This window comes from Perognathus longimembris, chromosome 20 (genome assembly GCF_023159225.1).
Source record: "Perognathus longimembris pacificus isolate PPM17 chromosome 20, ASM2315922v1, whole genome shotgun sequence".
Taxonomy (NCBI): Eukaryota; Metazoa; Chordata; class Mammalia; order Rodentia; family Heteromyidae; genus Perognathus; species Perognathus longimembris.
Genome location: NC_063180.1, coordinates 28,819,709 through 28,841,500, shown reverse-complemented (window position 1 = coordinate 28,841,500; position 21,792 = coordinate 28,819,709). Strand labels below are relative to the sequence as shown.

At 43.7% G+C, this 21,792-nt stretch overlaps 2 protein-coding genes across 2 annotated transcripts in view; one reads left to right on the top strand and one right to left on the bottom strand.

The window, feature by feature from the left end:
- Window positions 1–10,187, bottom strand: part of Efl1 (elongation factor like GTPase 1) — a 48,005-nt gene extending 37,818 nt beyond the window's left edge. Inside the window, 5 exon segments of the mRNA XM_048368887.1 lie at window positions 281–414; window positions 6,462–6,546; window positions 7,829–7,896; window positions 9,495–9,604; window positions 10,104–10,187. Coding sequence (XP_048224844.1) covers window positions 281–414; window positions 6,462–6,546; window positions 7,829–7,896; window positions 9,495–9,585 — 378 coding nt within the window. The 5' untranslated portion in view covers window positions 9,586–9,604; window positions 10,104–10,187.
- Window positions 10,188–10,244: 57 nt separating this feature from the next.
- Window positions 10,245–20,241, top strand: Saxo2 (stabilizer of axonemal microtubules 2). Its single transcript, XM_048368908.1, has 5 exons — window positions 10,245–10,352; window positions 12,537–12,716; window positions 13,912–14,114; window positions 18,554–19,014; window positions 19,048–20,241. Exons 1-4 carry the CDS (start codon window positions 10,315–10,317, stop codon window positions 18,919–18,921), a joined length of 789 nt encoding a protein of 262 aa, XP_048224865.1. The 5' UTR covers window positions 10,245–10,314; the 3' UTR covers window positions 18,922–19,014; window positions 19,048–20,241.
- Window positions 20,242–21,792: the final 1,551 nt, after the last annotated feature.

Sequence of the window (21,792 nt, the reverse complement as noted above, 5' to 3'; positions counted from 1 at the left end):
AAGAGCTAAATGGTTAAAAAACAAACTCCACAGAACCAGCACTCCTCCGATCTTGTTTATCTCTCAGATCACAACCTCATCATAACTCTCTATCTTTAAAACCCCTTCAGAACTCTGGATACTTAACTCCATCTCAAACTGGACTATTACCAAATATGAACTAGAAAGCTGATTTTGTTAACGGTCAGGGAAAAGTCTAAAGCAGCTCACAGTAATCAACAGTTTCTCCTCTTTACCCACCTTCTCCAGCCAGGAAACTATCTCACTGTATATCCATTACCTGTGGGCAGACCCCTTCCACAGCGTCCACCACGATGATACACCCATCACAAATCCGGACAGCAGTTGACACTTCAGAAGAGAAATCTACGTGTCCTGGGGAGTCTATCAGGTTAATCAGGTACTCCTCACCACCTGGAATAACATTTCAAAGCACATGTTTTTCAGCTGCACATATTTATAACACACTTTCCCAGGCATGCTAGAATAAAAGAGCTTCTAAGAAAAGTTTGAATAAACTTAAGGAGCCCACAGCTCTAGTGATGGCATCCTTCTAACTCCTCCCACTGATGGGACTCCAAACAGCTGCTATGTAAAATGTTTGAGGATGGTACTACTCCAATACTTAACATGTCCTAAGAGGTTTGTGTGAGCCCTGTACTATGTTCTAATCACTTACGTTCTAACCACACAGCACTTAAGCCTTATCCTATCCGTATGTGATAATACTATTAATGTTCATGTTAGTAACCAAGAAACTGAGACGCAAAAAAACTCGATGACTATGGGCCTTAAGAGCTCAAGCATGAAGCTGTTCAAAGGGTCACTCACCTCTGAGCTGGTTGTCAGTGGCTTATACCTGTAAGCTTAGCTATTTAGGAGCTGAGACAAGAGGATAGCAGTTCAAAGCCAGCCTCAGCAGGAAAGTCCATGAGACTCTTATCTCCAAAAAAGCTAACTTTGGATCATGTGGTAGAACACAAGCCTTGAGCACAAAAGTACACCCCGAGTTCAAGCCACAGCAATGGCACGCACGCACGCGCACACACACACACACACACACACACAAATGCCAATTTAAGAAGACACAGAGCAGTTTGTCAAGTTTCTCTTCTAACTTCTGAAAGTTAGAACCTAAAAATCAGTTACAAAAATCCTTCAATTTAAGGGGCAGTCATACATCTATGATGGCAGCGTATATGTGCCATCAGTGTGCTGTATGTGCTCATGTATCCACTCCCCTTTAATATTCCTGACAAGGACATGAAGCTTAGAGAAGGCCAAGGCTTCACCTTCACTTGTCTGGGTTAACTCAGAAGTTCACACATCCCATCAAAGCTGAGTAGTAGGCAAAGCAGAACAACTGGCAAGCATAGGTTATAGAGCTTTGATATAAAGATACTCCCAAATAGTAATAATACATTACCTCCATTATTGCTACCTTCTTGAGGGGCTTTGATCTTAGGGCCTCACACTTAAGCATTTGAGCCACTCCAATATCCCCTTGGGGTGCTGGTTATTTTCAAGATAGGGTCTACTTTATGCCCAGGTAGGCCTGTACTTCAATCCTATTAAGACTTCCCTTTATCACCACAATAACAGAGGTGCCACCATGCCCAGCTGCTAGTTGAGATGGAGTCTGGAGGGGCTGGCTTCAAACTGTGATCCACACATCTCTGCCTCTCCAGTAGCTAGGTAGGCGCTTGAACCACCACTCCCAGACCATTACTGCTCTGATATTATTTTTAAAGGTTAAACTATTTGAATGTCCATATATTTATTTTTACTTTTGCTCCTCCTTTCACTGCTTACTGACATCACCTTACTTAAGAATGACTATGGTGCTAAATGGACCACTCAAAGCATTCTTTCCCACATAACTTTGACAACTTGCTCATGCCTTAGGTGACATGGCAGTGACACTCAACAGCAGCCATAGCCTCAGCTAGTATGTGGAGACTGCCATCCATGGCCCAGCAGTTGCTAGCACTAGCACCATGTTACAAAGCAAGTGACCAGGTCATAGAAAAGCTAGAGATCTTTCTCAAGGATATCTAGCTAGAACTCAATTCAGACCATAACCACCTTAAAGTAATATTCAAATTGACGGAGAAGTTCAAACCCGCTAGCTGTGTCATCTTTAAGCATTCCACACAGCCTGGCAGTAAATGCTATCCCATCTGCCCAAGATCCCACAGGTAGTGAACTCCACAAAGAGCAGGGGAAGGGTTCCAAAGTGTGCCAGGTTCAGTGGGAAAGATCACCACCTGTTAGCACCAGGCTGCTGGCTTAGTGCCCCCTGGCCTCAAGGTCTTTCTAGGCAGATTTCTTTATAAGGAACAAGGCTCAGGTGCAGAAAGCACAGAAGGCCCATTCAGAGTTGGCTGCGGACATCCCCAAAGAAAACCATGTCAAATATCAGGGCCTCAGGGGCTGGGGATATGGCCTAGTGGCAAGAGTGCTTGCCTCGTATACATGAAGCCCTGGGTTCAATTCCACATATATAGAAAATGGCCAGAAGTGGCGCAAAAAGAAGCCAGGGACAGTGTTCAGGCCCTGAGTCCAAGGCCCAGGACTGGCAATAAAATAAAATAAAAATAAGGGCCTCAGGCCCTCTTGGATTAAGGAGCCTTTCACAGATCCCAAAGCAGCAGCTTTACTTAAAAGTAGCAATACCCTATTTCCAAAACAAAAAGTAAAAACAATGGGCCTTGGCATATGCTCAAGTAGTAGAATTATTGGCATGGGTGAAGCCCAAGGATCAGGGGGGAAAAAAAAAAGTACAAGGAAAGCAGCATTTTCAGAGATGCCAGGCCAGAAGAGAACACCAATGTAAAGATATCGTGGATGTGGGGATGTTTACATTGGAAGATCTTTAGCCTAAAGTTTGGTAAGAGAAGAAATGGGGAATCACAAAGAAACACAGTGTCTTTACACCATAAAAAAAGGCCAGATCATGTGGTTGATATCCTGGGTGTAAACCAAAGCCAACAGGGATGTAGGAAATAGGAAATGCTGGCCCCAAGACCATGAGTAAGCCAAGGGCCTGTGGTGGGACAGAACCGCTGTGGGAAGAATTAGTTGTGGCCTGGATAAACTGACTTCTGACAGATCCCTTGTTCAAGCGAATGGACTGGAAACGCAATGACTTGGATCCAAGAACCTGCTCTCACGGGAAAAATAGGGACAATCCCATCTCACAGGGGTGTGTGAACTGACTGCCACAGGAGACACCCAGCTTGGAATTAAACCCTCAGGGCCCCAGTACTCAGTCTTAGCACCAACTGAAAGCCTCACCAAGTAAAGCTTTCACTGTTCTGAGAGAACAAAAATTGACCTTTTAGTCAAACGAGGGATTCTGTCCCAGAGGAGTAATTCTCAGGATCACAGGGTCACATCCACACAGCCCGAAGCAAAGGGTGACTATGGCCCCAAATAAGTAGGAGGATATTGCTAGTACACACTGGCCTGTGTGCATCTGAGTGGCAGGGCATCCTCTGACATGTCTTTGAAGAGTAAGCCCAGAGAGCTCCAGAGCTGAAACCAGAGTGAGTGTAAATTCTCTACTTGCCCACTACCACTAATTGGGTGTTTACAAAGAAGAAACTTAATTTTCTATCTGTGCAGAAAGCTGCACCATCGTTCCTCCATGTGCTTAGAGTAGAACCAGGCTACAGGTGGTGACCCCTGGGTGTCCTCAGAGCTCCACTGAAGTGGGTTGTTTGAGAGTCGATATGCCTGAGGTTTCTAAGTGACATTAAAGTTCACTACAGCTCATTGTGCCTGATAGCATTTCAATTCCAATTCTATACAATTTCCAAAAAGTTGCCAACATTTAAAAAGATTACACCAAATCCTGAAGAGGAAAATTCCTACAAGGCATCAATCAGCTGCAGCTGGACCTGAGCTATGGCGAGAGTCCCACAGGAACAAGGGACCCTCCCTCACACTGGATGGGGAAGCTAAGCTCTGGTGGCCAAACATACATCCTACCCAGACTACCTCATGTACAAGTGGCTCACATCAACATCATGTCAAGAACTAGTACTGTATTAATTATATTCGACAAGTGTTGGAATAAACTATTTCACAGTGTGGGTACATTTGCACATATAAAATCACATATAATAATTATGTATAAAATTGATATACATGAACTGGTGGTAAAACAGTGATTTCTGTTTCAGTCTTGTGTTTTACTATATATCCTATAATGAAGCCTACCAGACTTTCTTTACAAGTATAAACTGATAAATTTGTTTTTAATATTTAAAGAAATCAATTGGAATGAGGCAAAGTGGCACACATCTGTAATTCTAGCCACTCAGCAGACAGAGATCAGAAGGACTGCCATTGAAGCCAGCCCAGCTGGGCCTGGTAGTACATAGCTGTCATCCAAACTATAAATGCATGTGTAAAGAGGGAAATTTCAGGCCAGGCTAGCCTGGCAAAAATGTGAGACCATATTTTAAAAATAACTAAAGGAACAAGTGATGAAGATGTGGTTCAAGTGGTAGCGTAACTAACTAGCAGGCGAGGCTCTAAGTTCAAACTGTTCTCCAATCCTCAGTATGGGGGAGGACAGGCCAGTCTAGGAGACCAATCATGGGTGCAGCCTCTTCAATGGACTGGTACAGGAAGGAAAGCTCACAGAAGGAGCAAAGCAGTAGAGGTAGAAATAAGGTGAAGGAACCGGCAGGGGTAGGGATAAGAAGCAAGGCGAGGGGAGTGTATGAAGACAAAGTCTCGACAAAGGCAACAGACACGGACATCAGGATAGGAGCCAAAGTCATATCTGAACCTTCGGATGGTGACTTGCAGAGACAGCATCCATAGACCTTTCCTGATGTGTTCTCTAGGGACAGCATTAAAATCTGGCTACAATTTCTCTAGGATTTGTCACTCCAATAACTCATTTTTTCAGTGTTCCTGAATACTGTTTCCAAAATAATTGTGCATATATTTTTTTCAGTAAGCTATGGCACCTTAACCTAAGTTCCAGTCTCTGTCTCACAAATCTTAGGAAGCAAATATAAAACAACCTGATGAGTTGCTCAGGCAATAGAGCCTGAGCATTCAATTCCCAGGATCCTGGGGACATACTCACATGATACCATACCAGAAAGATAAGTCAATTCAAACTGGGGAGGTCAATGGGTGAATTTAATAGCATACCAATTAGCCTTGAAAAAAGCAGTCTAAACAGGAGACAAGGATGACTAGAGACGGAGTTCAGAGCAAACTAAAATCAACTGAAGTAGAGAAAGTAACTAGAGTAACTAAAAGCTACTCAGGAGGAATCTTCCAGTTAACTCATCAATAATATGAATAGGGAAGATGAAAGGCTTCAATTCTCTCAACAGCTACAAGTGAGTAAACAAAGAGACCACCAATTCCATTCTCTGGATATACTTGACAATATGTAATACTAAGGAGGTGCACTTTACAATATGAGAGGGATTTAAGAAAAACCAAGCATTAGGGAATTCATGTGCCTAATAGCTTTTGATTTGGTACAAAAAGTTTTGAGACTGCTGTCAAAAAGAAATGCCACACCCCATATACAGTACATCCCTTGGTGCCAGTGCCAGACTCAAGACTGAGAAAGATGAACCACAGGTCAGTCCATTAGGAAACAAGTCTTTATTGTTACTTCAAATTATAAAAATATACATTTTTGTGCAGTTTTCTAACAGTACAAAAGTAAATGTTTTGAAAAGTACAATGTTACCACAATCCAGTTCCTGGACAGAACACTGCTAAGGTTGTTATGTGCCCTTCCAACACCCTTATCCACAGGCATCTTATTTAAAGTATTCGTATCGCACACAAAAACACTCTGCAGCTGCTTCTTTGTCTCTCAACACACTCATTCTTCTGTATGATTACACATAGATTAAGCATTTAACAGCTGCATAATACTTCACAGCACACATGTACCCATTTACCTAGCCATTCTTCCACTAACATTTATGTGGTTGGCTACTTTTAATTTTTGGTGGGCATCAGTGAGCACATCAGTGAACATGTATCTCACACACTTGTCGACTACCTCTACCAGAGAAATCCCTAGAATGTTACTGTCTTCATTCAGGGATGGCAGGCTACTACTATGAAGGCAATGCCACATCTACTGTGCAGGCCATGGGGCAGAACAAGCATACTGCCAGGAAATGAAACACTAAGGGCGAGCCAGCCAAGTCCCAGGGCTCTTGACTCCTGCTGAAGAATCCACAGGTGTGACCTGCCAGTTCTTCTGCCCTCCACAGGTCCCCATCTGCATCCAAGCCTGGTCAGCCTGACTCTGACAATACATTATCTGGAGAGGCCAGAATGAAATACATGGGAGTATAAAAGAAAAAAAAAAAAAACCCAACAACGGAGGCATGCAATTCATTCAGAAAGAGAAGATGCCTTATATTTTACAAAGTTACTTTTCTTTAAAACACAGGCTGGTTTACCTTGGGCATAATGTAGTGAAATGGCGCTAGACTTCATGGTGATCCCCCGGACCTGCTCGTCTTCCCTGCTGTCCAGGTACCGCAACTGGAAAAACACAACAGCCACACCCTCACTTCCCAAAGAACTAAAATGATTCAGAGATTGTTTTGAACACTTGAAATACACACGACAGATCTTCTTGTTTTCTCATTAGTGAATGAGGCTGAGAAGGAAAGCAAGCTGAGGGGAGGACACACGTGTCACAACTCATGGATCAATCACAAAATGTTGTGAAGGTCCGGTCTACATTAGTTCACTCTATTAAGTGTGGCATGTGTCTACAATTTTTTACGTTTGCTATCATTCACTGATCTTTTCTATAAATTTGTTTCATATTCCACTGACTTGTGCTTTATTATTCTTTCATCTTCAGTTATTGCAATTCTTCTAACTTTTCTAGTGGGGAAAATACAAGCACTTCATTATGACATGCAACCTTGGGCTAGCTCCCTAAGGCAAGTGATCTCAGTGCAGTTCTACCTACAAATCTCCTGTTTGTACTCTACTGATTCTACCTGCTTCTCCATCTCCTTGTCCTACCATTCCTGGTTATCTGGTAAATCTGCTGATTTTCTTAGATTCAGTAAGGATGAGAACATCTCTTTATTTTTCTACTGCTAATTATTCCACACCTTTCCAACTCACAGAAACAAAAATATTTTAAATTCATTTTCAAAAGCACTATTTTCATATGGCAGTTGATATGGTACTTAGAACTTTGAACTCTAGTCTTCCAGGTGTTGTGTAATCTGATATTCTATCAGTACATTTTCTCTCCCACAAGTCCCTGGGCAAATGCTTTGTTCAACTTACCTATAACACAAAAATCTTTTTTTTTTTTGGCCAGTCCCGGGGCTTGAAATCAGGGCCTGAGCTCTGTCCCTGGCTTATTTTTGCTCAAGGCTAGCACTCTGCCTCTTGACCCACAGCACCACTTCTGGCTTTTTCTATATAAGTGGTGCTGAGGAATCAAACCTGGGGCTTCATATATGCTAGGCAAGCACGCTACCACTAGGCCACATTCCCAGGCCCACAAATTAATCTTTATCCACGTTATTTCCCACCATTTGATGGCTTCAAACCACCCAACTCACTTTCTTTCTCTGAAATTTCTGTCAGTCGTTTAACATATTTGACTTGTACACACTCATCCTTGTACGTTACTTATACCAGCATAAAGCAATACACAAATAACTACCTTAGCATCTACTTTATCTAGCTCAATGGATGGGCAGCTCCTCAGCTGCAAGAAATATGTTTTATTATTAAAGAATACAAAAAGTGGTTCCAATATTCCCAAAAGTGTTCATCAAATGTAACAACATACCTTGCCTGCCAGGCGGCTGGAGATGATTCCATTACTAGATATAAGACAATCAGCAAGAGTAGTTTTTCCTGTTAAAATAACATTAATTAAAATCTGTCTTTTTAAAAGGGTTGGTGGGCTGAATCACCTATGGATTTAATGTCTTGTCATAAGAATTTGTTTAGCAAGGATTTCTTATTTACCTATGCCAGATGACACAAAGGGGACATTTTAAATTTTACAGACTTTTGCACAGAATATTACCTAGAAGGACATGAATGCTATAATCTTATCTCCTGGTGGAGCTGATTAGCCTCATCTGGGTTTTCTAGAATACCAGTTCAACACAATTTTAAAAAGCAAACTTAAAGTGATTTGTTTTGCACACACAAATACTGATTTAGTGAGTAAAATACTTTTTTCAGACCTCGTGTCCTCAAAATGTGTTCAGTATAATCCCATAAACTCACTGAACCAGCAGGGCTGGCCAGTGATTTTTACATAAAACTTATTCTCAGTTAGCTTCACCTGTAAAGCGACCCATAATCTCTCTCAGAGTTCCCATACTCCACTTCAGCTTTTTATCAGTGACCAAGGGCCTATTACCTCTCCCGTTCAATCCACCCCAAGCTCTTCAACCTGTGTGATCTAATCTACCACTTGATTATATCATCCTGCTTTATTCTTTCCTTAATGGCTCCCTACAACCTAATAAAAATGTCAGCAACCACATTTGTAATTCTCACTACCATCACATTTAATCCTTACATCCTATAAGGTAGCTGTAATTTCATTTCTATTTACACATGCTGTATATTGAAGCTCAAAAATGTAGACTTCAAAATGGGACTTTTAAATTCAAGTTGCTTAACAGCAGAGCTAGAGCACATGGGCTCTCTTCCTACCCCCTTACCTTGAGAATGGTAAGTTGTACCTCACTCATCCATTCCAATTGCTGGTTTGTGGCTATGGGAAGGAAGAAGGGGTCTACACAGGAGCAGACTCAGCATAATGCTATGGTGCTACAGCAATGTCTGTTCAAACCTCACATGATGTATTGGCTATCTCTGCCCTGAGTTCTGGGCTTCAGCTCCTCTTCCTCTGCCACTTAAAATGATGCCCCTATTCTCTTCAAGGAGCATTTCCATTAACTATTCTATGAAGCCTTTCCTAACCCACCCCTGAAGCTCACACTCTAGTTCTTCCAATTCTTCCAATCCACATTTCTCTCATTTGTCTGGCACAGTCCTTTGTCACTCCTCAATTCTCCTCTAGGACTGGGCAGCAATCCACTCACAAATATCTACCTCCTGATATACCTAACAAAAGACTGAAAACTTAGCAGATTTTCAACAAATGTCTGATGAATGAAGTAAGATTATATACAGAAGCTCTGGGGGCACCGTTACTAGAACTATGGAGACTTTGCACACAAAGCCATTTAAGAAATGTCCATAACTTAACCAAACATCGAGTTCTGTTTTAAACCATAGCATACTATATAGAAGAACTCAAAACATTAGTTCACCACGCTCACTTCAGTGGCTCCGCAGCATGCTTCTCTAACATGGAAAAGGCTTTGGAAGGACTTAAGCAGCCTCCACTGCTCCAACCTCGTGCCATTAGGAGAGACTGAGACACACCTCCTTCTACTAAGGAGACAGAGCCATTTAGAAAAACTGCTTACCATGGTCGACGTGAGCCAAGACACAGATGTTTCTGATGTTGGCGGCGTTCTTCTGCAGCTGGACCGTCTTGTCCACGCTATTGAGCACCATGGTTACTTACTTCCCGTGACTAAGAATTAAGCAGGTGTTAGGAGTGGCACCGGACTGAAGGTAAAGGCCCAGGGCCCACCAGACTGCTCCGATCCCTTAAACCCAAACTTTTATGGATGGGCCGGGCCCAGCGTGAAAGTCAGCACACCGGGATGGTACACAAGGAGTCTGCTTATCCTGGGAAGGCTCGGCTGCCCACGGGATCCGGGATCCGAGGCGGTGAGGGCTCTGGGAGGCGGACCACTCCCGTCCCGCTGGCCGTCCCCCACGCCCCGCAGTCGGCCGCGCCAGCCAGGCGAGGCCGGGGCTCGGGCCTGCCGGCCAGGCGATGGGGCGCTCACACACCCTGCAGGTGTGGCGCACACCTTCCGTTCCGTCCCCACCCAGGGCAGCCTCGGCTCCATTTCCCCGTCTCCGCGGGACCCGCGCCCGGCTCTCGGAGGAGCCCGGGCTGGAACCTGCGACTCCCGCCGCGAGCTCTAACTCCGCCCCGCCGCCCCCCAGGGCCCCACACTCACCCGCCCGGCCCGCCTGGCTCTGGCTCCGCGAACGTCTGCGCCGGCCAGGCCTCCGCACGCCCGGAAGCAGGGGGCGGGGCGCGCCGACGCACGACCTCTGACCCCGGACGCCACCGGAAGTCGGCGCCGCGTCTGTCTCCTGGGATCCCGCGGTGGCCTTGACGACGGCAGGCGCGAAGGCAACGCTGTGGAGCAGCCGCGAGCCAAAGCCATGAGAACGCGCTGTCTGTGTCAAATTTGCACCTGCGGGTGAGGACGGGCGGGGTCCCGGGCCGCCAGGGCGCGGGGTCGCCGCGTCTGTGTCAGATTTGTACCCGCGGGGATGAGGACGGGCCGGACCTGGGACGCCCTGGTCCCCGGACTCACCCCTCTTAGTCAGACCTCTGGGGCACAACCTTGCCTCTGTCCCCCCAAAATGCCTTCCTGGCCACGTAAGTGGGCAAAGCTGGGGCGGAGTGTGAGGCTGGGCCGTGTGAACCTCATCCGACTGGAAGAGTGCGTGTCCCCCAAAAGTAATGATTACTTTGTTAGGAACAATGTGCAAGGCCCTTCCTGTGCAACTGGTTGGTGTGCGAGGCCTCCATAGTCTTCAGCCTCTATGCGAGGCCCCTAGTGTGCCACCTGGGAACGGTTGTCAGCAACTCGCGTGCAGCCTCTGTGTGTGTGTGTGTGCGCGCGCGAAGACCCTAGTGTGCAGCCTGGATATGGTCACCTGCAGCTCTCCGTCCTCTCAGTGGGACCAGACCCAACCACGCTCCCTTCTCCTACCAGGCAGGGCTCCTCCTGGGCCCGCCTGGCAGAAACCCAGGTTTCTCCTTCCTCAACTACACTGTTGACCCCAGGATTATGCCATTATTTGCTGAGTAAAGATGAGCAAGCCCAGCCCTTCCTATTTGCAGCCCTCTTCAAAGGGAACACATAACACAATACCCGATGAAAAGATAAATTTACTTTTCAGGTGTGAACCCAAAAACTCTGGTGTGCAAGAAGAAATGTACATTTCTCCTAATGTATATGCAACCTAAGTTCCTTTCCCAGACAGCCATCAGGAAATGTCTTCACGATGTTTTGAGTGTGTTTGGGGGTGTGAACCTCCCTTTTTTCAAGCAGTGTGAAATGCAAAGGGTCGTGCATTGGCAGTAAAAGAGGAGTCTCCTGGTGAGCTTTGAACAAAGGTAAAGATTTCCTCCAAAATGTCCCTCACTGAAGCTCAGTGCCTTCAAGAGGATACCTCTGCTTTTTTTTAGTGTTACATTTGAGCTTCAAGAATCTTTTACAAAGCTAGGCTGTACTGGTACAGGGTGCCACTCAGCCAACCCCTTTGATACTTAGAACCCACTTTTTAAATGTTTCTTCAACAGCCATGCATAAAGATCAGCCTCATTCTCTTTTAAAAACTGAGTACTGGGCTGGGAATATGGCCTAGTGGTAGAGTGCTCGCCTTGTATACACGAAGCCCTGGGTTTGATTCCTCAGCACCACATATATAGAAAAAGCTGGAAGAGGCTCTGAGGCTCAAGTGGTAGAGTGCTTGCCTTGAGCAAAATGAAGCCAAGGACAGTGCTCAGGCCCTGAGTTCAAGCCCCAGGACTGGCAAAAAAACAAACAATAATAACAAAAAAACCCCTGAGTACTATAGCTTATATACTAACCAGTCATGCATCACTTACATGTTCTGAGAAAGACACTAGGCATTGTAGTCACATGGGCACCACATAATTAACTTATATAAACTAGAGTGGCTAAGATGTCACTAGGTTATAAAAATCTCATCATATATGTGGTTTGTTATTGATGGAAACATCACATGTATGATACCACATGACTGACTCAGTCAGGGTTCTTTGTTATGGACAATAGAATGTCCTCTGGTTAGTTTAACGAACTGTATTACTCATTGGAAAGAACTAAAAATAAACAATTTTCAGAATAAGCTTCTAAGACCGGATTGCAAAGAATCCACGGTCAGAGGTTAGGACCTGCATTGGAGGTGAGGGCCCCAGAAACATGATGTCAGCCACAATCAGGAAGCTGCTGAATCAGTGACTGTCCTTGCAAACCAGGGTGTTGCCTAACAGCTTCCAGCTCTCTGCCTCATCACCACCCTCACAAACAAAATGCACGCTGGCCCTGCTATTCTCCCTCTGTTCCAAAGCTGAGCACATGCGATAGTGAAGCATCTTCAGGAAGTACAGGAGTCCAGGAACTTCATCTGATAGCATCTCAGCTTTGTGTAGCATGAGATGTCAGAATACACTGCAGTGCTCATTAGTTTTGTAAGCATTACTGGGGGTGGGGGCATTGTTTGTTTTCTAGACCACTGTTTTAAAATTTAGAAATTCTGAGTTCTTTGGAGTACTCTGATTAAAATGCAGTAATCACAAAAAATATTTTGTAAAGCAGAATAATCTTTCAGTCTGTTTGTTTGCACAGGCGGCATCATTGTCCACAAGGAGCTACAAAGATTTATGACCATGCTGGAGTATTTTACCCCACAACTGAGTATTTGGAAAAGTACCCTACATATGGTGGTGTTCTTCCTCCACCAAGTCTTAAACCCAAGCAACAATTTCAAGCATGCCGTGGTAAAATGGAAGGAATAACTACATTTAAGTAAATATTGAGCAACTATTTTGCTTTACTTTTCTCTCAACTCTCTGGTCTTAATAAAAGTTTTCTTAGCATTTAAATTTAGCTATTTAGTTGATTAAGATGAACCAATCCAAGAAGCAAGAAACTAGTTAAATCACAACTTGAGGAAAAAGAAAGATGAGAATTAAGTCAAGCTGACAAAAGCAGAAGGGAAGTAAAAATTTGTAGATTTTTTAAAACTTCGTAAAATATCTCTTATTTATATACTTCCTAACGTCACCAACACCTAAAAGATTGTGGGAGCTCCTGAATTGCTGTGTCTGTTTCTACTCTACTGTTTGCATCTCTGGTCTGTTTTCTATCCTTGGGAGTGTCGTGGTCCCTTGACAGCTAGTATGAGAAGCTCGACTTTATCAAGAAAATGAGAGAAATGAGCTAAAACCTGAAGAGATTGAGCAGTTAACTTGACTAAGGAGATGGAGGTACATTCCAGAAGAGTAGCTTATAGCAGAGAAGAGCACTGAGTGCTACAAGTTCTCAGAGAAGGGCAGGAAGGGCAGAGAAAGTACTACCTAAACTGGGGCTGGTGAAGGAGGCCAGGCCAGGGCTCTGGCCATGTTTGGTTTTGTCTGTATCCCTGTGATTTTTCTCCCCTGACCTTCTGAGGGCCTGCCATCTACCTTTGGCAGTGGATGTTATATAAGACCAGGATGGCTGGATTATGATGTGGCTATCTGTGGCAAGAGTTGAGAGACCCAAATGAGGAAGACTCATGCCCTAAAGGCCATAGTTACAGATCGCTTTACAATGATCAGGAAGACGGTGCACCCAGATAGTTTACTAGAGTGTCTTAGGTATAGTAAATAAGGATTTTGACTTAACTGGAAAGGAGATTATAACTTTGTAAGTTCATTAAACCATTCACTGAAAAGTTTCCTTCTGTGCTAGAAAAACATTCAGTAACTTTAGAGTTCGGTTTATTTAGCATCAGATTAGCTGGTTCTGTTTCAGTGCTTTAGAAAGTTCAGTTTTTGACAAGTATTCAGTCATTAGATAGAACCTTTTAACCGAATTCATTGTCTTCTTTCAAATTATCAAGTATGATCATTTTACTCTCAGACTTCTCAGGTAAGGAAAAACTTCACAATTTTCAATACCAAAATCATTTAAATAAAAGAACTTGTGAGGCTATGTTCCAAATGTGTAAATATTCCAGGTCTGATTACCGCCCTTACGAAGTAGTCCAGCCGTCTCGGCACATACCAGAAGAATATAAGCCAAAGCAGGGGAAGATTGATTTTGGTACTACCTACAAACAAGATTTTAATTCCTACCAAGTGCAACCTGTGGCAATAGTCCGGCCTTTGGAAAGACAACAACTTAAAAAAGGAAAGTTGGATACTGTCCCAACCTATAAAGGTAACTTTCCATTTCAAAATGGAGCCAAAATCCTAAAACTTCCAGATTTGATATTTAAGAGAAAATGATAATTTTGGTGCATTGCCATACTTTAACCATCATGGTGTAGGAAAGAATTTTCTTCTCTTTGGTCAAAGTGGTATTGTATAGCAAAACCCCAAATCAACCAACCAAATGCTGTCACTGGTAGGACTATTAAGGAGATCTGGCTCCTCTCCAAATGAGGCCCTGTCTACGTTTTCCCATCTCATCGAACAATGAGATGGGTTGAGGATACCTTGACTATGTTAGCTTAGTTGCTCTGAGTCACAGTTCTTTAGCATTCCCTCTTTCTTCCTATCTTAGAATGAGTTGACACTCTGAGATTTTGAAGTCTATTACAGAAAAAAGGAGATAGGAAACAAACTATTATTTGTATATTAATAAAGGACAGCATAGAGGAAAATATCCATCTTTAAGCAGATGATTCTTGATACTGAACCTCAGAATGTTTATCCATACCTGAGCAACAGTGCTTGATAACCATAGAGGGAGCTGTTCCTTTGATACTCCAACACGGGGAGATGTGGGATTACTTTTCCACTGCTGAAAGCTGGCTTAGAAGAATAGCAGATGGGCAATGAATGATCAGGTTCTAGAAAGAACCTATCTGATTTTAAAATACTCTATTACTTCTGGGAGATTGAGGTCTTTGTTTTAAAAAAATCAGATTATTTGGATAATAGGTACTGGTCTATATTTTCTTTTATAAACAATGTAATTGCATATATCGGCCTTCTTTCTTTTAGTTATATGAAATATCTGAAAGAAATTTCCTGATATTAAATGTCCTAACATTAAATCTTTTTGTGAGGGTGATGCCATTGACAAGCAGAGTCATGACTCGTGCTTTAATTAGGTAATAGCTACCAGTCCAGTGGGTGAGCAAAGTACATGGTACCGTGGTCTATAAACTACCCATTATGGAGGTCAGGAACAATGTGCTGCCTGATTTTAAAGTTGTGTGTAGTAAGATGCCCTAGAAGGGACACACTGTGAAGTGGACGTGGCCCATGGCTGCTGAGATCCAGGTACAGTCAGGTGTGGCACGTGTGCCCTGAAAGGTCTGAGAAAAGGGAAGAGGTCAGAGAGCTGCTGCTGGTGGTACAGGCTTGGAGGAGGGCATGGCCAGTATTACATAAAAGACAAGAAGCTCCATTTGAATGCCCCTGACCTCCAGAATAAAGCAGTAATCCACTGAAGTAGAAGCAGCAATCTGTCATCCCTAATGAGAAAGTGACTTGCAACTCAGGGAAAGGAAACATGAGCCAAATATATATTCATGAAAGAGGAACAGGAGGTTGGCCTGGAACCAACCACATCTGACTCCGAATATCTCCTGATACAACAAGAGAAGAGACAGAAGAGCTGGGAAAGCTTTACCACTGAGACCCAGTGGCTTGGGCACAGGGCCTGCCTAAGATTGAAGCTGGATAATGTGCTTACTCCCATACATACACCCCACACCCGGCCACAAAGCACCACATAACAGGAAGAGAGACAGTCTCTGAGTTAGAGATGTAAAGAGAAAGCCTGGAAAGGAGACTGGAACAGACACCAAGAAACCCCTCCAGCAGACTAGTCTCCCGATGAGCTCAAGCTAATGCCAAAGGAATGAGGCAGAAGCTGCCACAGGAACAACAAAACCCAAACTCAGCCCACCATGCTTGGACTGACAACTTCCAATCACTGGAGAACTGCAAGTGACAATGTGTGTACATTTCTGTATATGACTATCATTATCTGTGCTACACATGATGCCTAGCTTTCAAATTATACAAAAAAGAAAAAGGGAAACATGGGAAGGAAGGGAGAGATAGGAAGAAGGAAGTGGAAGAGACTGCCAAGAGACACAAAACTGGTTGAGCATGGACAGATAGAAAGTTTTAACAAAGATGGAAACTATAAAACTGAAATGGAAATAACTAGAATTAAAATATAATCCAAATGAAGAAGAATGCCTTTCATAGGTGGGCAGTTGTGGTATGTGCCCGAAATCCCAGCTACATGGCAGACGGAGGTAGAACAGTGGTTCAAGGATAGCCCTGGCCAGCTTAGCCAAAGACCCTATGTGGAAAGCATTCAATGTGTGATACAAGTGTAGAACCAACATGAGGCCCTGTGTTCAATTCTCCGTGGTGTCATGAGAGAGGGAGAGAGGGTTGAGTCCCCTTTTTGGACACATCAATAGGCAACACAGTCAAGAGGTGGAGGAATCAGTGGACTTGTGATATATCAATGTATTAACCTAAAGCAAAATAGAAGGAGGGAGAAAAATGGAGGTTTTGAGCATCCAAAGCAGAGACACTCTTAATCCGTGCATGCATTTACAGCATTGTCTGAAGATGTCCTGGAAAGAATTTTCCAAAAACAATGAATGGCATCAGAGTTCAGGTCTAAAAAGGTTAGAGAACCAAAGCAGAATAAATTGATAAGAAGAATATAAAGAATTCACCTAGTAATATACAGACTCCTAAAAGATGAGAAAATCCTTAAAGCAGCCAGAGGAACTAAAAGAATCACTACCAAGAATGTGCACACTGAAGATATGAGTGTGCACATTTACATCTCAGTTGGCTCACACTGGTAGCTCATGTCTGCAAATCCTACTACTCGAGTCAGATTTGAGGATCATGGCTCAAAAGCAGCCTAGGCAGGAAAGTCCATGAGACTCTTGTCTGGCCAGCAAAAAGCCAGAAGTGGAGGTGTGGCTCAAGTGGTAAAGCACCAGCTGCCAAGTAAGAGCATGAAGCCCCCAGTACGTATACTAGGAAAAAAAATGCTGACGGTCAATTGCAGGGCAGCAAAATTGCCTAATGATGCTGCTGCTAAGTGGTGAATGACTATTGGAAGCCAACAGGACGGAGAAGACACAGATTAACGTGTACTATCCCAGAAAGAACAGTGGCTTCTGTCCTGCTGCCTCTGGAAATAGATTGAGAGGCATTTGAAGACAGACTGTGATGAATTAAAAATACTGCTGTAAACGTGAAGGCAAGGGTAAGCAAACTTCTGTGGACTAAGTTCAATCGCCTCTCTGTGCATAAAGTTGACATACAGCTGTTCCCTTCATTTACATATCACCTATAGCTTTCATAGGCTGCAACAGACTGCATGATGCAAACCCTAAAACATTCCTACCTGGCAACTACAGAAAAAGCTTCTACGGCACAAACACTAAAGGAAGGAAAGGATACCCAGCTAATGAAATCTGCAGTTGTGTAGAAGTGATGTCCATAGTAATAAATGCTGTCAACTTGTCTCTGGCTTCTTGTTTTTTTTTTTTTTTGTTTGTTTGTTTTTGTTTTTTTGGTGTGTTTTTTAACCAAGGATGGTTTGGTCAGGGAAAAATATTCTATTCACTCACAAAATAAGCATTGTTTTCCTGTTAGCCACTCTGTCAGCAGAGGCTTTCCCCATGTGTGGAACCACAGACCTTCAATAACATTCTTGACTCCCTTTCAGTCACTGCAAAGTAGTGTCATGGTTTTCATGTCTGTAAAGAGCAAATACTTTTGTAGTCCCTCCAGAAAAAACTTCATGGGAAGTGGATGAAAGCTTTCAGGTAAAGGGAGGTGTAGGGAAGAGATACCTCCTCTCTCTTCTGGGTACATGGCTTCTGGGGACCCATTCCCCTTTCTGGACCTTCTGACTGCCATGCTGCCAAGTGGCTACCTCTGCCTGCTGGCACTTGTCTCCTTCCGGTTTGTCTTCAGTGTAAGCTCCGCCTACTGTATGCAGCTCTCCACCTCTGCCCATGGCATCTCTAGACTTCTTCCATTGGCTGTCAGCCTTCAGTTCACAGGACAGCCTTTCGTTCTTTGCCAGTCTGTTTCATATCACTAGTAACCTTCAGGCTCTCTACCTTGGGCCATCCAAGCATCAGCATCTCAGTCATGTTGTTCAGATCTTGGCAGAAACACCTACAGGTGAAGAACTTACCTTTTTAAAGAAGACTATTCCAGTAGACATCACATAGACTTCAGCCCGTAACTGAATACATCATGCCAGGGAATGTGCATTTTAAGTTCAGGATTTCTGGGATCACCTTACTATCTTCTGAGTTATATTTAATATCTTAGCCAGTTTGTGGAGTGGTGACTGTAATTTCCTGCACTGCCCCTGCCTGCCACAAAATGTGATTTCCACCATCCACAATCAAGCCAGATGTGACATTGTACATAATCAGAGAATCTGGAGGTAGGGTTGCTGTGCAGAAGTGGGCGGATGGACAGAGGGAGGTAGACATGAAGGGGAAAGGGAACAAATGTGAAGGGAATCAGAAAATTTCCACTGATGCCAGTGTTTAGGTTTCCAGGGGAAATGAGATGCTTGACAAGGAGACCAGCATGGTTCTTAGAAGATATAAAGATGCTTTGTTGTTTGCTTTGTTTTTCAAGATGACTATAGACCTTGGGAGCTTCAGAAACGTGAACTTTGTAAGCCGGAGCACACCTACCATCCCCCGACAGTGAGGTTTGGGAATGCAACCACATTCCAGGATGACTTCGTGCCCCGTCCACTGGAAAGCAGATTCACCAGGCGGAAGTGGGCACACGGGCCCCAGCAGGAGGGTAGCAGTGGCTGCAGGCCTGTGGGGGCGGCACTGCGGGGCCCCTGCCCCTTCCAGGGCTCCACCATCTACTCGGTGGACTTCACCCCAAAGCAGCTGGAAGCCTGCCCTGCCAGCGACCCTTCTCCCCGTGGCTACAAGTTCGAAACCACAGACTCCCAAGGTCACAGGTTCTTCCGCAAGATCACAGTGTAGGGAAACCAGGGATCCACTTAGAGAAGCCCTAGGGATCCCAATTTGTATAGTGTAGAAGAGATTATGAGACACAAGAAACCACTTTTTAGATTTTTAAACCAATTGGGAAATGTATTATAAGGAATCAGAATCTTAAAAATCCACTTGAACTCCTGTCTCAGCTAAGATCGCCCTCCCCAGAATTCCTGCAAGTGGAATATGCGCAGTGTGTGGTGGCTGCTCACCCTGGTGCAGCAGTCGCTCGTCTTGGGATCAGCCATCCTTTGTCAAGACAACAGTGAATGGCCCTAAAAGTGACGTGTGGTTTCCTCTTCCAAGAAAGCAGGATTTGTTTTCCCCTAGCTCCAAGGCCCTGCCCAATGGTCTCCAGCTCAAGTTATGGTTGTCAGTGTCAGACCACTGCACTGCTCCTCAAGTTAGGCTTTGTGGTGTGACAAGGCTCAGTTCTGAGAGCTGAGAGTCAGGACCCAAGTTCAAGTTCTCATCCTTTACTTCGTGCCACCAGAGCCCAGTGGTCATGTCTCTGAGCTGTGTCTTCATTTGTAAAAGCAGATATCCTCTGCCTACCTCGCAAAAAAATTTTTTTTCCAGACTCAATTCTATGTCTTAATCCATAAAGTAAAAGTACAGATGAAAGGATTGGTAATAATTGCCTCTTCAAACTGGGATAATTACCAGCTCAAATCATTCCTAGCCCGCTGCAAGGACTGAGAAATAACCCGGTTTGCGCTTTGCTCTGAGCTTATGCGTAGTATGGATGTGTGAGTGAAGTCTTGCCTCTCCTGCCTCACAGACTTCTCACATTGCTGCAGAGAAGACCGAGCTTGGACGGAGTCCTGCCTTGGTGTGGATGACAGTGTGGGCAGAAAGGACCAAGTGTTTGCTGCAGTAGTTTTAGGAGAAGCCACTGGGACTGTCCAAGCATGTCCAGAGTCACTGTTTAGAAGCAGCTCCAGGCCCACTATGGGGCAATGTCACCCTCCCTAACTTGTGTACGAAGGTTAGTGCCAAGAAGAAAAGGAATAAAGGCAGCCAATGAAGGGGAAACACTATTACATTTGCAAATGCTGGAAAGTTCCTAGTAAAGAAAATATACCGGGTATTTGTTTTAAATCATTGATTGCACTACGGAAGAATATGATTTGTTTTAGTGCAAAGTGAATCTTAGCCTTTTATTATTTAAGAATTATTTCAAAATATACTTTACTAAGAATAAATTCATATTTGAAATATATCTAATTATTTGAAAGTATCCCGCTCTTGTGTTTACATTCATTAGTGAAAAGCACAACATGAAAATTTATATTTCTATGTGGCAATAAAGCACTAATTAAATGAGTTGATTGTAATGAAATCATTTCTGTATCTAGTTTTCTTCAGAAAAGAGCATTTTAATAAATTCTTATGTTGGTTAAAGCTACACTTCAATAGTCTTCAGTTTTAAATGGAAACATTATAATCAATTAACAGGTGGGTAATCTTACAGCTCTCTCATCTTGGCCCTTATTCCATTGCCTGATACTCCATCATTTGATGGGGTTGGTTTCTTTGGACAAATGTCACCCTTCATAAAATACCCACTGGAGTTTGCTGGAGCAACATGCCGTAAGCTGAAGACACAATTCTGCTTTCCCTATAATCTAACACTCACTATAATAGACAGGTGTGGAAATCGAAGTAGGGACACATAAGGCATAAGACACTTCACCTGTCATTCCAAAAGTCTCCCTTAAGGAGATGAACCATGAGCAGAATCTTGAAAAAAAAGTAGGAGCTTTCTAGATCAAGAAAGTAGGTAGGCCAGTGTGACCTCAGGACGGAGGCCTCCATGTTTCTGTGCATGAGCAGAGACTTCCAAGGCAGCCACGGTGGGAGGCCAGCAGTCCCCAGTTCATCCTCTACATCTCCTTGAAGTATCACACAGAAACACACCCACCTAACAGCACTGGAAGTGAGAATTTACCAATCTGCCCCAAACTAGAAGGAGTTTTCCCTAAACAAATGTGGATGAGCCTGATGGAAGAAAAGAGGAAAATTCAGATAGAAAAGTTAGTAGGAAATTTTCATCTGTACCATATTCTATTTCCACCCATTCTCCTATAACCTTGTTGAGGAATTGAGGACTAGAAGTAATGGCTTCATGGTTTGATTAGTGACATGCTTGCTAAAGAAAACCCCACATCAGCTATGGAGTTTGATAATGTGCTGATACCACTTTTTCACTGTTACACAGTTTAATTCTATTAGGGGCTGAGAATCCCACACTCCAGCTTACCTACCAAGTTCACAGCTTTCCTCTGTGAAACAACCTAGAAATGGAAGTGAAGTGAACCTTATGAGCCAGGAGACTGAGGAAGTATACTGAGAAGATAGTTTTATTTTATTTTATTTGAAGGTTCCTAAGGAGGTATACTAGAGGGGCCATAGTTCCCACAGGAGAAGGAGCTACATGTCGTCTGCACCTTATCCAGGTGGCAGCTTCTCTCCTGAGAAGATAGTTTTAAAGAACAGTGTCCAATAAACCATCAAGATTCTTTCCTTTTGTTATCACTCTAGCTTCTTTACCTGTCCACTTAATGCTCCCTGACATGGAATGGCGGATTCTCACCCACTGTACACCCAGGAATTGCATCAGCACCATCCCTTTATAATCTAAAGGGGAATGACAAAGTTGGAGAACTGACACCACCCAAATCAAGACTTACTATGACAACCATCTAGACAGGATGGTATCAACAAAAGGGTAGGTCAATGGAACAGAAGAGATAACTTGGAAATAGACCCACAAAATCTAGTCACTTGTCAGGGGAAAAAAAAAGAGCCAAACCAACATAATGGAGCAAAGACAGTCTTACCAACAAGTGGTGTTGA

Bases quoted from the DNA above. Each gene is read 5' to 3' on its own strand.
- Saxo2 (XM_048368908.1), top strand. From the start codon at position 10,315: ATGAGAACGCGCTGTCTGTGTCAAATTTGCACCTGCGG. The intron at 10,353-12,536 runs GTGAGGACGGGC...TTGTTTGCACAG, and splicing joins TGTCAAATTTGCACCTGCGG to GCGGCATCATTGTCCACAAG. The intron at 12,717-13,911 runs GTAAATATTGAG...TAAATATTCCAG, and splicing joins GAAGGAATAACTACATTTAA to GTCTGATTACCGCCCTTACG.